This window comes from Cydia splendana, chromosome 2 (assembly GCF_910591565.1).
Source record: "Cydia splendana chromosome 2, ilCydSple1.2, whole genome shotgun sequence".
Classification (NCBI taxonomy): Eukaryota; Metazoa; Arthropoda; class Insecta; order Lepidoptera; family Tortricidae; genus Cydia; species Cydia splendana.
The window spans coordinates 27,168,628-27,187,069 of record NC_085961.1 but is presented as its reverse complement, the minus strand read 5'-3'; the positions used below and the strand labels follow the sequence as shown (position 1 = coordinate 27,187,069).

The window sequence follows — 18,442 nt, the reverse complement described above, 5'->3', positions numbered from 1 at the left end:
CAACTTAAACTCCTCGAGACAGTTCTAACAAACCCAGATACAAAGTTGCGTTGTTTTATCACAGAGTTTCTATGGCCACATACTATAAATAGATACCTATTCAACTTTGCAAATGATTAGGATTTTGCTAAGTATAACAAAAAAAATTGTTGATTTTCTTCAGCAGATTGTCAGATTACACATTGATTTGTAGACAATATTCTCTTTTTACTTGTTGAAGCCATCGGTACTTATGCTATAACCGGTTAAAGTGTAGAGTATTTCAGAGATGAGGACCGTGCGGAGAATTGAAAATGACCGTACATTTTTGGAAATTTTAATATTCTAATAAATAGCTCTATCATACATAAAATACAACATAAGTACCTACCTATTGCAGCAACCTTACAATAATTTCATACAGATTCGCTATGTGCTATCTATGTACTCAAAAGTGCAGCCTGCGATTGCGATTTCGTTTAGTAAACTAGGAACTTTCTCTTTCGAGATAAATCGTATATTCGTGATATTATACTGTATCGTATTGCATAGTATTAAACTACATAGGACATCCTTGCGGTACATGATCTTGCGTAGTAGATGAATGATGTCTACTAGTAGACATTTTCTTCTTATTATTGCAGTCATTATTCATATATAGAACACCCTCGCGAGACATGATTATGAGTGCTTCTCACTGATAATAATACGTTCTCGAATGTGTAAATAGTGGCCGTGCATCCTAAGGCGGCGTTGGTGGAGCAACACCACCGCACTTTACCGCTCTGCTTGGACTCTGATCTAGCGTAGTAGGTGTATCCGTCGTATACTAGTAGGCGCTTTCCCCTCCTTGATGTAGTGAAGGTAGCTGAAAACGAAATTCACAAGTTGAATTTGGAAGATTATATGTAAAACTGTTAAAGCAAATATTGTAAAATGAGTCAGCACGATTGTCACCTCAATTTCTCGGAATACTGAAGCTTGAAGGTGGCAACAATTGGGACAGTTACACTATTTTTTGCGCACTGGGAGATTTACATAATAGAAAACCAGGTAAACAAAACAATTTAATTTATTGTCACCTTGAAATTCTTTACAAAAATAAAGTCACTCGTTATTTTTGTATCGTTCCATTTCACTCGTATTTGAAAGCAATCGTATTTTATAATCGAAATAGTCTGATACAGCCCCAAGCCCACTTTTAAAAGCCTTAAAACTTATAAATGTCCTTGGTACCAATTCAAAAAGCCGTCTATTAATGACTAGAAATCCATAACTCGTGGCTTATGACTGTGTTTCCCTTTAACAGACAGTATTTGATCTTCAAACGTGTAGATAATAGCATTACATCCAAGAGACTGGTGTGTCGAGCAACACCACCGTAGCTTCGAGGAGGTTGTCGGTCGCGAGTAGTAGGTAAACCCGTTGTGTACTAGGAGACGTTTGCCTCTTCTTGACATTACGAATTGCGCTGTAAAAAGTGTAGTGTGGTGTAGTTTTAAGAGTTTATTGTAAGTAGATAAAATAAAGCTAAATAATACGAGTAGAAAAGTAGATATCCGAGTAGAAAGGTAGGTGTATAGTTGAAAATATAAATAGGTATTTATAGTAAAGATATTTATTTTATTTGAGGTTGTTACTAGGTACGCCTATAAACATTACGAAATTTATGATTATGACTCCCTTTCATGCACAGAAATTGGTCGTCCAATGTATAAACAGTCGCTACACATCCATGTTGACGTTGGCTAGTGCTGCAACACCATCGCAGCTTATCTTGACTGACATCTTTACCCGGTCGAGGTTTCGAGTAATAGGTAAACCCCTTGTATACTAGTAGACGCTTGCCTCTCCTTGATTTTATATATTGCACTGTAACCAATTAAAAGTAAGATTTTCTTCATGAATATACAAACAAAAGAAATAAATAAACAACGAGTATAAATAAATTTTACAAAAAATAACAACAGTAATGAAGATAATACTGTTATTTACGCAGCTAAATATACAACACAATATAATTTTTTAAAGGGCACACTAAACGATGAATAAGTATTCATTAAAAAGTATTGTATTGCAAAACCAACGGATCAAAATTACATTTTACCTAAATAATTTATATTTCAAAGGCACTATTTACAAATAAATAGATATACATCTGGCAAAAACATACCTACTTAAGTAAGTTTTTTTAAGTAAGTAGGTATTGTATTTAGCTAAAATAATCCGTCCTATATAGGCCAGTTCTCTAATTTCGGATAACGCGCTTCATGGTTATGCGGTCCTTTCACAGAAATTATCACGTCCTTATAAGTATAAATTTCGGCTCTGCAACCATGTCGTCGTTGGTGGGTCGAGCAACACCATCGTAGTTTATGGGCTCCGTCGCGGGGTTTCGCGTAGTAGGTGAACCCGTCGAATACTAGTTGACGCTTGCCTCTTCCTGACATTATGAACTGCACTGTAACGAATTAAATAAGCAACAATCAAGGCTAATTGAGAGAACTTTATTAAAAAAACACTTATAGAGGTCATTTTAATGAACGGGTTTTAAAACAGTCAAAATGTATTTTGGTAGAGGTATTATAATATTTAAAATCCTGTCAACAAAAAACGGTATATGGAGTAAATCTCCATACCAACATTACCAACGGCCGGAGACTAATAGCAATAGTGATGATTTAAATAGTTTAGTCTACCGTCATAATACTTAGTAGGTACTTATATTAAGTAATAATTATAGACTATCGCCTTGCTGCCGCTCCTAATGTCTTCCCGCCCTAGGCCCGGGGCTTTAAGGCAAATCCGCCACTGATACCTAGGTACTCGAGAATTTGGGATGGGTACCGCCGTGGTCGAGTGTTCTAGTGTGGTCAGGACGTTGGCCGCGTATGCTGAATACGCCGATTCCATTCCGGCCGCGGCCACCGCCGGAGAGCTCGGTCACTTTTTCTTTATTATTTGACATCTATTTCAGCATATAAATTCGTTCGGATAAGAAAAGATAGGATTATTCAGATCTCTCGCCTCGTGATTATGAGCTCCTTTTACAGACACAATTGTATCCTCTAAAGTGTAAACAACAGCTAGGCACCCAAATCTTCTCTGGTGAGTTGAACACCGCCATCGTATTTTGACGGCACCTGGCTGTGGGTTCCCATAGTAGGCGTACCCATTGTATATGAGTAGACGCTTCCCTCTTCTTGATATAATGAAATGTGCTGAAACAATGTGATTATAGTTCAGATTGTACGTATTACTTAAAGTAGTTTATTTAGCAAAAAAAAAAAAAAAAACAAAGGTTGCATGATCATAAACTGTTTAAGATGTCGCGTCTGAATGCAGTATATACAATTATGCTAAAATTCTTAAATTGCAATTATACAAAAAACACGGATTGTAGTTTAAAAAAGGTTTATTAACAAATTCTTGTAAGTATGCATTTACTGTTTTCTAGCACCGATTCCATGTAACTTCCTCTTTATTATTATTTTTAGCTTAAACCTAGTCTAAGTATAAGCTATGTATAAGTTATACTTAAGCTACTTAGGGCATACTGAAAATTCCTGGACTGGCCACTTAGAAAAAATAAGTCGTCTCATATAGGTATCAGAAATTTTCAGTATGGCCCACGTATACGTTATAGACATGTACATTGTACACTGTTTCGGAATAATATGTAAGTATGAGGATCTTTTCTTCACTCACTCGATATAATATAATTATTTTACATGTAGTCAGCACAATACTGTCAACTCTCCCCCTATTTTTTCGTAGACGCGCATACATAACAGACGACATATTTCTCGATAGAGTCCGTCCAAGCTAACTCTGCAGCGAGCTAGATAGCGCAGAGCGTGGAACAATTATTTTAAAACGTCACATGATTTCATAGACAATTGACGTTTAAAATAACACTTCCACGCTCTGTGATATTAAAATCAAGTTAGCTTAAACCGAATCTAAATAAGTAGTTATTTACAATATGTTAGTTATTTTTTAAAAGTATTTTTTTACGTCAATACCTACTCTTTGGCTAATGTGAAAGAGTCCCGCACCGTAATCCCTAAGAATGTATCATGATTATGGATATTATCACATTTGACAAGCTCATCATTCACGGTATACAAGTGAGCTTTGCACTTGTGAGTCGCATGGTGGGAGCAGTACCACCGTACTTTCCCGTGTCTCTCTGGTCGCGCGGAGAACGTGTGTCCGTCGACGACTAGCTGACGGTTACCCCGCTTCGATAGTTTGTAGGAGTAGGACACTGCAATCGAAAGGGGCTTTTAGAATCCTTTACAAGTTCCAACGTCATTTTATTACTTTTACAACAACAGATTAGATTAATGGAACCGTAATTTACCGACCGAGTACTTACCTCATTTGATTGATGGAATTTACTTACATTATTCAGATATATATACATTTTAGAGTAATCACACCGTCAAAGTCATTCCGTATAATACGAGAGAAAATTATTATATTAAAGGTTTCTTGGTTCAGAGAAGATAAATGGAAGAAAAACTCTGCAATGAGTAAGACGAATTTAATTAGATACTTACAAATTAAGTTACTTAAGTACCTACGTACAATATAATATAAGTTTAATTTCAATAGCAGTGTTTTATCGTACGTTATAAATTGAATGCAATTTAGCGTTTAAACAAATGGCTTATTACAACATTACATGGCTAGTTATAATCGGTATAATTTAATTCTTCACTCCTCATTTCACTGACTGTTTTCCGAAAACCATGATTGTGTTCGTTCTTCATAGACACAACTACATTCCCTACGGTGTAAATGATTGCCTTACACCCGTGCGGGACGTGTGTGGAGCAGTACCATCGTACTTTCCCGTTTATCTCTGGTCGCGCGGAGAACGAGTACCCGTCCACGACCAGCTGACGATTACCCCGCTTTGACAGTTTGTAGGACACTGAAATAGCAAGAGGCTTTTAGAATCTTATGAAGTTCTAACGTCATTTTCTTACTTTACCATCACCGGACTAGATACACGGAACCGTCATTTGCGTAATACCATAACTTACCGAGTAATTAGTAGGTAGAGATAGACCTATAGAAGACCTTTCTTTTCAACTGTAATTAGTAAGAAAGATATAGGTAATTTATCTCGTCCGCGAGATGTCTGGCAACTCTGGCACATAGGCCAGGGGTGCTGTTCATTTGATTGATGGTATGTTCATGTAGATTATACTCGTACAGAGATAGATATATACATTGTATATTAATTTACACACATTTGTCATTCTGTACTAATAAATAAGAGTCAATTATCATATTCAAGGTTTCTTGGTAATTTTGGCATGAATGCAAGGAAAAAACTGCAATGAGGAAGACGATTTTACATAATTTGATACTTACAAATTAAGATAACATATAGCATAAAAAGTTGTATGTCAGTATTAGTGTTTTACTGTAATAAGTAGCTATACAAATTGTTCATTTTATAGATATTGGCATATTATAACATGGCTAGAGTAAGACCAAGAAAAGTCTGCAGCGATTTTGATAGCCCACGCAGTGCAAGTGGTATTTATACGTCATAATTTCATAGAATTTTACGTTTAAGATAACACTGTCACTGCGTGGGCTATCAAAATCGCTGCAAACTTATTTGGTCTAACTTTTTTTTTTATTTAATTACACAAAAGGTGCTCACAAACAAAATTTATAACATCGCCAAACTGTAACCAGTTTGTTGGCTAATGAAGAGCTCACTTAACTAAACGAATCATGCACCTAAACAAAACAATTAATAGCATAAACAAACTCTAGTTATATTTGGTATAATTAGAAAATACTTCGCTTATGTGCATGGCACAGTCTGTTTTCCGAAGCTCATGATTATGGTGGTTCCTTACTGCCACAAGATCATCCCCTACGGTGTAAATAAATGCCTTGCATCCTTGAGGCACGTGGGTCGAGCAGTACCATCTTACCTTCCCGTGCTTTTCTGGTCGGGCGGAAAAAGTGTAGCCGAGGTATACTAGTTGACGTTTTCCTTTTTGTGACAGTTTGAAATATGCTGAAAAATTTAGAAAAAAAATTGAAAAAAAATTGACGCACATTGCAAATAATCTTAAGCTTTCAACGTCCACCGTATAGAACTGGCACTTTTCTCGATTGACGAAACGCTGCCATGAGGATATCGTTTTTATTAGTATTTAGTTTTATTATTTTGGTCTTTTGCCAATTACCTCCTACTTAGAGCAGTCCATATTGCAGTACGTTCCAGGTAAAACAGTAAAAAAAAATTAAGTTGGATATACAGCGAGGAAATGCCTTGTGGGCTATTTTGTATTAAGTTTTATTATGATGGTTATTGTTTATTTAATTTAGTTTTAATATGAAAATATTCATAGGAGCACTATCGGCGCGGCTGGTTGACACCACAGGGGACCCCAGGGCTGGTGAGTACCTCTCTCAACGTATTTCCCTTGCGATACAGAGAGGTAACGCCGCTAGTGTCATGGGGTCCATGCCGCAGTCCGACCTGTTGGACGGGGTGTTCTTTTTATAATTGGTTTGGTTTTTTGTAGGTAAGTATATTTTATAGTTGTAGGTATTTTTATTTTATTTCTAGTTTTAACTTTAGTTTTAATATTGTATATTGTATCTTTAGTTTTAGTAGATTAATGTGTACTTATTATGATGACAATAAAAACATAAATAAATATTATTTATTTAACTTAACTATTCAACATAAAATAATCTAATGTTTAAGACAATTTTATATTTAGTTATTTAGGATATTAACTATATTATTAACTGATAAAGTCACTTGAGCATACATCTTACGTATTGTTCAATACTAATGATTATGTCCATGTTTCACTGTCACCACGATATCATCGATGGTATAAATGACAGCTTTGCACCCGACGTACCCGCGCGTGGAGCAAGTCCACCTAACCTTGCCATTCTTCACCGGACGTGGGCAGTACGCGTATCCATTGTACACCATCTGACGATTACCTCTCTGCGAGCGTTTGAAAAACACTGAAAATGATATAATATGAATAATAAACATGCCATACCTACTTATTTATATTTAGACTTTAGTTGGTGTAATTGTTTACACTTTTTAACCGCCGCTTAAACTTGTGAGACTTGAAGAAAAACAATATTTTAAATTTATAAATATTGATAAATATTATTCCAAAATATTAATGTTAGGTTTTGATAACGCTAAACTTTTCACTTGTGAAAATGATCAAGAAATCTTGGAGTGAAATGAAGTGAAATAGTCAATACACCATATTGGCAATTCACAAATAATTCTATAGCTAAGAAATATTGGATGTCGTGGGATCGCCAGTGTAAAGAAAAGCAGAATATGAGTATTTTTTTATTCAGTAAGTAGGTACAGCCTTATTGATTAAATAAAAGTGAACTTTAATAACATAAATGTACTAAATAAGCTTTCCTATTCCAATATCCGTAGGTAAGCTTTAAATGAATACAGCTGCACTAACTAAACTCATCATGATAAAATTCTCACCTTACAAAAATGTTTAAAAAAATGGCGCTATATGCTAAATGAATAATAGTAAAATACCTATCTCTATATGACAAAATAGAAGACCTAAGATATATTAGATATGGCCGTATTGCAGGCACTTTGATTAACTATATGATTGTGACAATTTTTAACATTAACCAAATCGTCGCCAATAGTGAAGGCGACCGCTCGGCAACCACCAAAGTGCATTGCGCAGCGCCATCTAGTTTTAAACCCGGTGGTGTGCTTGTAGAATGAGTACCCTTGTATGACAAGTCGACGGCCTTTCTTTGATGGCATGAACATGACTGAAACACAAGTATAGTTATTGTAGTAATGTTTCTACATGATTATAAGAGACTTTATAGAGTTGCAGAAACTTAACAAAACAACAAAACTTCTGGCTGCAGCGTCAATGCGTCTTGATTCCAAAGACTATGCATCTGATCTTAGCCGTTGGCGAGCTTGTCTTGCAGGTGACGAATTTGGCTGGAATTTGAGTCAAATATTTATATTAATGTATGTAATAACTCTCAAGGTACTTTCCCAGAAAAGCAATTGCAATGTCACTAATGAATAATAAAACAGTTCGCTGCAGGGATAAATAACCTCCCCGGCAGAGAAGTTTTGCAAGAAGGATCAGGTTAATCGTGTCACAAAAATTGTTTACGTTTATTAAAAATGTATTCAAATACAAAGTGATTATTTAATTCCAAATATAATTAATACCTATTGTTTTGGGGTGCGGGGCGGTGCAAGGAAATGAAAGACGTGCGTCTCGCGTAGGTTAGATGCACCTACGCGAGACGCACGTCTTTCATTTGCATACGGTCGCAGCCGTGGGTACTATTTATAATACTAACAGTTTCATAAGTTATTCAAAGCTATATGTGAAAATAGACCAAGAGCAATAGACCAAATTAATTAGGACGACAGATAAATTGTATATTAATTAATAACAAGCTTTTTCCCCCACTGAATAGGTATTCAAAGCCAGACATGTCAGTCTTAATAAGGCGGATGAGAGTGGTCGTGTTTGACAGAAACGATCTCGTCCTCAACCGTATGTATAACGGAGCGGCATTGGTGCGAACTCTGCCGGCTGCAGCGCCAACGCGTCTTGATGCCGTTGACTTTGTGCACCTGATAGGTGTAGTCGTTGTAGAGGATAAATCGGCTGCCGTTGGCCCTTGTGAAGATTTTGGCTGAAATGTGATTTAAATATTTCGAGATACGTAATGGTAAAAACTGTCAATGCGCCCGACAAGACATCAACGTTACATATTATACAGGTGGAAAAATAAGTCGGGCCCTGGAGGGAAACTACCTTAAATACTTAAAAAGAAATAAAACTGCATTCAAAGATTTTTCTTTTTTTCTTCAATTTTGCTTGTCTATAAAAATATTCTTGAGTACTAAATATTCGATTTTATGGATATTTTGTACGACAGACGAGTGTAAGACCTAATGTTTCTTGGAGAAATGTTATCATTAACATTAACTGTATCGACTAGTAGAAAAAAATAGCGCGTGTTTATTTTTTGGAAGTTTTGCTCGGTTCGATTCCCGGTCGAGCAAAGCGAATTTAAAAAAATCTTTGAATGCAGTTTTGTTTCTTTTTTAAAATAAAGGAATGTCTCCATTAAGTAAAATGAGCCAACTTAAGGATTTGAGGTAGTTTCCCTCCAAGGCCCGACATACCTTTCCACACTGTATACCTACGTAATGGTAACAACAGATTATTTACTGTCAATGCGCCCGACAAGACATCAACGAAGAAGGAAAGGGAACCTAATTTAGTAAAAAGATCTACCAAATAAAATAACGAAATGTTTGTCCACTTTTACAAATTATAATTCTACCTCATTTGCATATTCCAAAGAAATGTAAAAATAATCAAAAACAGACTGATGTTGAAAGCTGTTCTGAAGATTAAAGATAATTAACGACTAAAATTACCCTTATTAATTGAGAAATTTATTCAATGTCTTTCAGATAAGTTACAATTTATAATACTTACAAGCATATACTATAAAGAAGAGAATTGAGAAATAATATAACCTCCAACTGTTTTAAAAACTAAGTATAATAATTATTTTGGAGGATGAGAGTGTTCATTCTTATCTAACACAATGTTATCATTTGAGCCTACTGTGTAGATGACAGCTCGGCATTTGTGGGTGCCTTGCTTGTTGCATCGCCAGCGAGTCTTGATGCCCTTCCCGTAATGCTTCTGGTAGGTGTAGCCATTATATTGGACCCATGGGACGCCGTTAACGCGGCTGCTTGTTAATAATTGAACTGAAATATGATTCAAATGTTATAACTACTTACTTAATGGGAAACTAATGGCAGAGGACTAGGACCCAAAGTTTTCTAGTAAAAACTTTGGGTCTAGTGACATTTGCCCGGAATTAAGTTTCGCTCCATTACGAAAAGTGCAGAATCCACCTAAATTCTGCATATTGCAGATAGGTATGTACATGCGTTGGATATGAAATGAAAGCCTAAGTAGTTATTATAAATTTACAATTTATTTAACAACCTGATCAATTTGTTGTCGATTGCAATGATGAAATGAAAACGTCGTATAAAATTGGCGCAATCTTACATCAGAGGTACCATTGCAGAAGCGATTACACTTTATACAAATGAGGGTAGTTTTCGGGCATGACAAATAACTCGGAGGATTCGTTGACCAATATTCGCTTTTTGCCGCTGGGCGGATGCTTATGATGATGCTTCACAGCTACAATCACGTCCTTCTGCATAACTACGGCTGCATTGCACGGCGTATGCGTCGAACAGTGCCAGTTGCTCTTCTGCTTATTCACTGTTTTCTTGTAGTATGTGTAGCCGTTGAGAAGGAGTAGCTTCCGACGCCGCTTGCCTTTATTTGGGACCAGGAATACTCCTGAAAAAAAGCCCCGTTATTGCTTAAGAATTAATAACTCTTAACTGGTACCAAATGTCTTCGAGATCATTACAAATAATGACATAAAAAACAAATTCAGAAAAAATATATTCAAATTTCTAGACTCTCTAGACGAGAACAGTCATAGATACGTTATTAAAAATATATTGAATGCAATAGAAATAAACGGTAATGCCAATGGCAAAGAAGTAATAAAATAATAATACATTATTATGAAAATTCATTTAATCGACCACACGTTTACAATAAAACCTAAAACCTGTTATGTCAAACGCTTATGAAAATAATAACGATACGAAAAAAGAGGCAAAGTTAGAGGTATACCAACCGATACCTGGTGACAGTGGAGACTGATGACATTCCCGGAGTATTCAATATATTCAATAAAAAAAATGAACTTAATACAGAGGTTAGCTAGGAGCATCAGATCTAAGATCACAAAATAGGACAAAACAATCGCAGACGCGTTATAAGAACTCTTCTTTGGTATTCCGAAAGTTTTGTTTTCATCACAAAACCGCTACTAATACGTAGTACATAAACAAATCGTTTAGTTTACAACGGATCTAATCAATTTGTGCTTGCCAATCCAAATGATTATTTAAGCATTTATTTATTTATTGAAACCTTTCGGAAACAAACAGGCAAAAACAGCACACATAGTAAATCAGATAACACATTCACAAACCACACAGTTACCACTAATGATAAATTACAATAACGTTGCTCAGAACCTAACATTAATACATATTTAAAATATGCAAAACTCAAATAACTCAAATTGTTGAAAACAACGTTTAAACATTGGCAAATATGATGTAATATAATTACTAATGGACTATATCTCAAACGAATCCCTAAAAAACTTCCACTTTTTATTTCTTGAATTGTCTCATTTATTTTCGTAATGTATATTATTAATCTAAACTAACTATATTTTGCTTATACGCGAGTATAAAACGCCAGTTTGAAACCGCCCTTAGCCTCCAAGCTATTTTCCCAAGGTTTTCTATCATAAAAATCGGATGGCCTATGATTATGGCTGTTCTTAAATCGTACGATCTTGTCAGCACATGTCTGTATCCTAGCTCGGCAGCCGCGTGTCCAATGAGTGGAACACCTCCATTGTGCCTTGACACCTCCAGTCGACAAGTAGTCTTGGTAATACGTGTAGGTCTTGTAGCGGAGCAGTCTCTTGCCTTTTGCGGAAGTTAGGAAGTCCACTGAAATAATTTGCCACTTTATTATTACCCACAAAATTTTAACACGATAATGATTTATGATTAACCTTTTCTAAACAATCATTGAACTAAATAATGCTACTCGTACTTTAAGCATACCTAACTGGGATGTATGGGTATGTGAAAACTAGTTTTACAGTGTACTTTAGGTACCTATATGTCAAGATAAAAATTTGACTCGAGTGTAGCTATTGATTTTATTGTTCTAGCTACCGGCCCAATTCGAACAATGCTTAGAAGATTTTTCGAATTGGGCCGTAAACGTATGAAATTTACACCAACTCAGAATCAGACCACATCTACAAAATCAAGCAAAATGTATTATATAAACAGTTTAATCATAAAATTACAAGTATTATAAAGAAAAACTTAAATCTCAATTCCCAATTCATTAAATTCAATTAAAATACAGTCAGCAAAACCATTAGCTTAACATTCGTGCATACAAATATGTTTTTGCTGACTGTACACCAGCCAGCCGATTATCTATAACTAATAAGGGAATGCTTAATATTATCTATCAAAATAAAAAAGTTTTTATCCACTTCAGTGGACAAGAAGATTGTTCAAATATGCTGATGCCCATAAAAAAATACATATTTTTTGGATTTCTAAATCCTGTTTAAGGGATTCCCCAATTACTCAATTTCGGCGGTGGATGATTATGTAGATCATTTAAGAATACAATTCGACCATCGTCTATCATCATGCGAGCTCTGCATTTATGTTTGGCGCCTGTGGAACACTTCCAGCGTATGTTGGAGTCTTTAGTTTGACGTCGGTACTCGAAGAACGTGTAGCCTTTGAAGAGAATGAGTTGATTTCCTTTCTTCGAAGTTATGAATTGAACTGAAAAAAGTGCGATTATTTTGACTGTTCAGATTTTAAATAAACCTACAATAAGTGATATAACTTATTGGAGGTACGTGTATAGACTTCTTCTCAAAAATATATGTCTGCAGTCTGGTTTATTAAAACATTTTTGTACAATTCAGAAGCCGTATCAACTAGCACCGCAGACAATATTTTCTTTGAACTGTTTCCTGTAATTTTTTTAAAGCAATACAACAGATTTTTTTTATTTATTGAGTATACATTTAGCAAAGAGTAATTTCTACAATGAGAGCAAATAAAGGGAGTTTTTTTATATGGTGACTACTCTGCTTACTGCCAAGGAAAGGAGAGGTAAGGTCACGTGGGGTAGTTTATTTTGTTTAGGGCAAGCCCTTGGTCTTGCCCTAAGCAATATGAGGATTTCCTACAAGTATTGCTCTTGTCCCGTAAAACAAAGTACTTCCTGTCCGGTCAGATATACATCCTCCTAAGTCCCGATGTCCTTTTAAAAGAACAAAATCAATTAGAATTTGTAACTATAATGGCAAAGAAGTTCTCAAATTCGAAACTGCAAAAATTACTCTGGGACTGAGAAGGATATATTGCAGCGGACAGATATTTCTGGCCCTGGTATAGTACGCACTAACCCTGTTGTTTATGTTTATAGGTAATATTAAGATATGTTGTTTCTCCGAGGCAATTAAATGAGTATGAACATCGCTGACGGTGATAATTTCGTCTTCGTACATAACTACGGCAGCCCGGCAGCCTTTGGACCAGTGTCGAACACACCCAACGGGTCTTCGAGGATTTGAAGCCATACCGTCTAACTGAGTAACGTATAGTCCTTCATAAGGAGCAGTTTATTTCCTTTTCTAGACGTAATGATTTTCACTAAAACATTAAACAATATGTAAGTTGAAATAAGCACGTGCATGGAGAGAAACAACGGTAATTCCAACTTAGTCATGGAGTGTAATGAGATCATATTTGTGACGTCCCCCGGGTAAAGGTACCTTATGGCGGTTGGCGCTTACGCTATTATTAGCGCCGCTCCAATATTATTGCGGCGCTATGTGACGTAAGCGCCAGCCGCAATAAGGTACATTTTGCCGTGGAACGTCACATTTGATCAAAAATTTCAACAAATTACACATTTTTTGTTAATTATGATAAACTTCATACTTAGGTGGATAGGAGTTAAATAATAATCGTAAGAACTAACTAGCGCATACACACGCTGAAATTTTTTTAAGAGGTATTAAACATTATTAATACATCGATTTCAATTAAAATACTATAATGAGCAGATTTTTAATAGAAAACACGCGAGAGGAAATTCTACTGAAACTCCACACAATACATATTTATCATAATTAATTATAAGTACCTATCATTGAAGAACATTCAATTTTTAATAGTTTTACATTAAGATGACTATTTATTTTGAGGGTCACACAAACCTAACCACCGCCATACAACATGAAATTCGACATGAACATTCAAATAACATAAGTCGGGTATTAGTTTTTGTTGCTAGAAATTGTAATACAAAGATATTAAAGAGAGTCGCTCTATTGTCTTTAATATATATGCAACGATCATGTACGTGCCATGTTTCATGTAATTTAAGTATGTCGTATTAAAATGAGAGAGTAACTTCGATTGTATGAGAGCGGCTTTTTGACAGGTTTGTCTGACTGTTAATAACAAAGCATATTGCTTTTAGAAGGCGGATGGTTATGCGCATCATTTACGCTGATAATTTCATCATGGAACATCACAACGGCAGCTCGACAACCTTTGGACCAGTGTGTGGAACAGATCCACCGGATCTTCGGAGGGGTCGACCGTTTCAATGTAGCTGAGTATGTGTAGTCCTTGAGGAGAAGCAACTGATTTCCTCTTCGGGAGGTGATGAATTTTACTGAAAAAGTACTTAGCGTCATTTAATCGCTACTGTTTTTTTTTTCTAAAAATGCTAGGAAGCCTTATTTTGGTTTTACACTCTTACATTCTAATTTTATCAGACCAAAAATTGTCTTCCACATTATTCAAAAAATCAAGTAACTTACTCACACAAAGGAAAATTAATGATAGCACGTTATTTATGTATGTAAACTAGCTATTATCTCATACAAAATACGTAAAATAAAATAAAAGTTTTATTTGCTTAAGAAATCATAATCATACTTACGTAAAATATGATGGGCATTTTTTATTTATTTATTTATTTTAATAAAATATCACCAATTTCATTATTTCACCAATGTTATAACATAAAGTCTTTACATTGTGTTATAATTAAACAAAAATGCGGTTACCTAATTAATTTTCTAAAAAGCAAAACCAAAATAATAACATTTATTAATACAACGCAGGCTAGATATGTTGGAGATTCAGTCTCAGCTGACACACTAACGCTATTAGAAGACATATTTATATTCAGAATTTTTATTTACACTTCTAAATATTTCCCTTAGTATGTCTTGGTCGATGGTTCATGATTATGTTTATCATTGATTGCTACAACCTCATCGTGTATCATGGTTATAGTGGCCCTACATCCCTTAGGGTAATGCGTGGAACATATCCAACGGCGTTTCAGCCCTCGAGTGCTTTGGTACTCGAAGTAAGTGTAGTCCTTGAATAGTATCAAACGCTTCCCTCGTTTCGACTTGATATACTGCGGCGGTGTATAGTCTGAAAAAGGATGGACCTAGTTTTACTTTTTTTCTATAAATAATTTTAACTCTCATCAGTCACCTCCTGGGATTGCGCAAACTCTGATTACAAGCATTTAGGACCAAATGAAGGTAATAAAACAATTTCCAGATTGCAAGGAATTAATTCCTCTGGATCTAATTTGATTGTCTAGATATGGTTTGATGGGGCCAACCGATCATTTCACAAAATGATCAATTCTAAAATCTGTCCAAAACATTAACCTTTACAAATATAAATTAACAAACATTTTCCTACATCAATATGTAGTTGATTGTGTTATACATCTACATTAATATGTGTTGATTCAAAAATGTAGCTCATAAAATGTCGACAGGGATGACGCCTCTTAACAGCTGGCGGCTAACGTCCCATGAACTCTTGTCACAATTTTATTGAAAATATATATGTCGGCGGCCGATCGTAAGATCCGCCGACATATAGATATTTGATTTAAACAAGAACGTAGGATGTGACTTGGGGCCTTAAGGAATAATAAAGTCTTCTTTTATATCAATTTTAGGCAAAGAATCAGACGAAGCTGAACTAAGCCTAGTCTTCTTTGCTTTCTTTTTATAATAGTACCTTTGAGAATTTTGTCTATTTCGTTCCCTTATTTCTTCTTGAATTTTCTTTGGCCATTTTTGAATTGGTCTTATTTTTCCGTCTTGTTTCCTTTTATTATATTTTTGTTTTTGTTTTTCCTTGTACTCCTCATAGAGTACTGGGTCGCTTAATATTTTTTCATATCTCGCACGTTCAGCTAACCTTTTCTTTTGTAGAATTTCTTCTCTTGACAGTTTTTCCTTTTTATTCTTTTTGTTGCCTACAACATTCAAAGATATATTTTCTGTTGCAATAGCTAACATGTAACGAATATATAAAGTACGAAAAGTAATTGTATAAATATTGGAAAGAAATATCAAAGATGTTAAGAACAAAAACCATACTTTCATGGTAATTTTTTTAATTAGGTACAAAGTATCGAGAGCCAACAATCTTCAATAAAACTGAGATCTAAATCTATTAAACCTAAGTACATTACTAAATTGCAATGAGGAGCGCTGGTGGCCTAGCGGTAAGAGCGTGCTACTTTCAATCTGGAGGTCGCGGATTCGAACCCCGGCTCGTACCAATGAGTTTTTCGGAACGTATGTACTAAATATCATTTGATATTTACCAGTCGCTTTTCGGTGAAGGAAAACATCACGAGGAAACCGGACTAATCCCAACCCCCTCCCTACCCTCTAGTTTACCCTCTGGTAAACTAGGCCTTAATTAATTAGTAAGCCAGAGGGGTTGGAAGGTCAGATGGCAGTCGCTTTCGTAAAGACTAGTGCCTACGCCAATTCTTGGGATTAGCTGCCAAGCAAAATGCCGGGACATCGCGAGGAAGAAGATGAGACATTACTAAATTGCAATACGGAAAAACAAGATAGCATACTTCGGTTAGTAAAAATTTCTTTATTTGAATATCAGATGCATGTTACAGTTACAGAGTGTTTTTTTTTATGTTAACCATACTCTTTGAGGTGAATATGTAAGTCAAACTAAACAACTTTTAAAGGCCAACCTCGAAAATGAAAATCATCCTGAATTTGTTTAATCTTTCTGTACAGTTTAATATAAATAAAAATAAGTAAACTAAATAACCGTATTAAGAATAATCATACGAAAAGAGTGAAGGTAGACTATATACTTAAGGAGTAATATATTTTTCTTTTATTTCTTCATTTGTGTTTCCCTGTGCCTCCTTCTTCTTTAAAATATGTTTACGGCTACTAATTCTGTTTTTTAACCTCATAATTTTTTGCACTTTAACAGGCATTTCGTGAAGCATTTTTACTTTTCCGACCGCTTTTCTATCATAGTAACGTTGTCTGTCTTTTTCTTTGTATTTCTCATAAAGTGCTGGATTGCTTGCTATCTTTGCTTTTCTTATACGTTCTGCTATCCTCTTCTTTTGTAGTTGTTCTTCTCGACTTAATTTATGTCGATGTCGTTGCTTTTTTTTGCGACCTGTAACATTAAAGTGCTTATATGTTTGAGTTATTATATTTGCAGAATTTTTTACTACAAGACATGACATGGGAAAGGTATTTAAACGTATTGTTAATATAATGAAAATAATAAAAAAGATTTCTATTACATAATTTATTTCTACCTAAGCTCTTTTTGTACGTCCAGCAATTTAATCTTTTCGCGCCTGGAATAAGAAACCTGGAAAACTTTGCTGTTAAGGTTTCCAATTTCCATCGATATTTGTTTTGTTTTATGGAAGCATTTAGCTTCTTCTACCTATATGTTTAATTCAAAACCCACGTGAAGTGAACCTTAACGTGAGAATTCCTTTATAATTTAATTTAATTAAACTACATGATATTCGATCACTTTTTTATTACTATAATAATTATTTAGAGGCCTGTAGTGCTCCCTTAACATTTTTCGACCGTCGGTACATCGATTAATGTAACATAATAATTAATAATTAAAAGAAGGTGCCTAAGGAGTTATGAATTCTGCTTCAGATTGTGTTTCTGGAGACAGACATAATAAAGATGATATATTTTTGAACTCCTCTTGTAACTTTTTCTGCTTTTCCGTTTTATATTTTCGATAGCTAATTCTATTTCTATCCCTTCTAATTTTTCGCAAACGTGGTGGTAATTCGTGAATCGGTTTTATTTTCCCTTCTGCTTTCTTTTTAAGATAGCGTTGTCTGTCATACTCTTTCATCTTCTCATGCAGTGCAGGATCCCTTGCTATCTTTGATCTTCTGTTACGTTCTGCTATTCTTTTCTTTTCTAACTTCTCTTCTCTACTCATTTTTCGCTTTCTTCTTCTTATGTGATCTGTAATATGAAAGTTTTTCTGTCACCCTTCTACAAGTTGTAACTTTTCGACACCATTTAACTAAGTCATCAATTGTCGTTCCCATGATACGTTGTAAATATACAAATTGATTTGTAATTCTTTATTTTAAAATGAAAAAATAACATATTTTAATAGTGTGATTCTCTAGTATCCAAAATGTACATTGAAAAAAGCGAATAAAAACTTGTTAAATACTAAATTAATGACTTATGTAACGAATTGTGAACTAAAATTAAAAATCGCCGACAGCTTCGTCATATATAGCTCTAAATATGCCAAGTATTTATAAAATATACCTCAAATTTAAATTTAAAAATGTTCTTACAA

General features: G+C 34.9%; 1 protein-coding gene across 5 annotated transcripts in view; it reads right to left on the bottom strand.

The window, feature by feature from the left end:
- LOC134806060 (protein tramtrack, beta isoform) overlaps positions 1-18,442 on the bottom strand; it is a 552,198-nt gene that overhangs the window by 13,114 nt on the left and 520,642 nt on the right. Inside the window, exon 5 of one of the 5 annotated variants that reach the window (XM_063779314.1) lies at positions 4,674-4,921. The exons of 1 other annotated variant lie outside the window; for it this stretch is intronic. In XM_063779314.1, the coding sequence (XP_063635384.1) occupies positions 4,674-4,921 (248 nt within the window). Of the gene's footprint in view, positions 1-4,673; positions 4,922-10,022; positions 10,422-11,369; positions 11,666-17,728; positions 18,094-18,442 lie in introns of those variants that run through there. 3 more of the 5 variants (XM_063779300.1, XM_063779296.1, XM_063779281.1) reach the window with 3 other exon arrangements.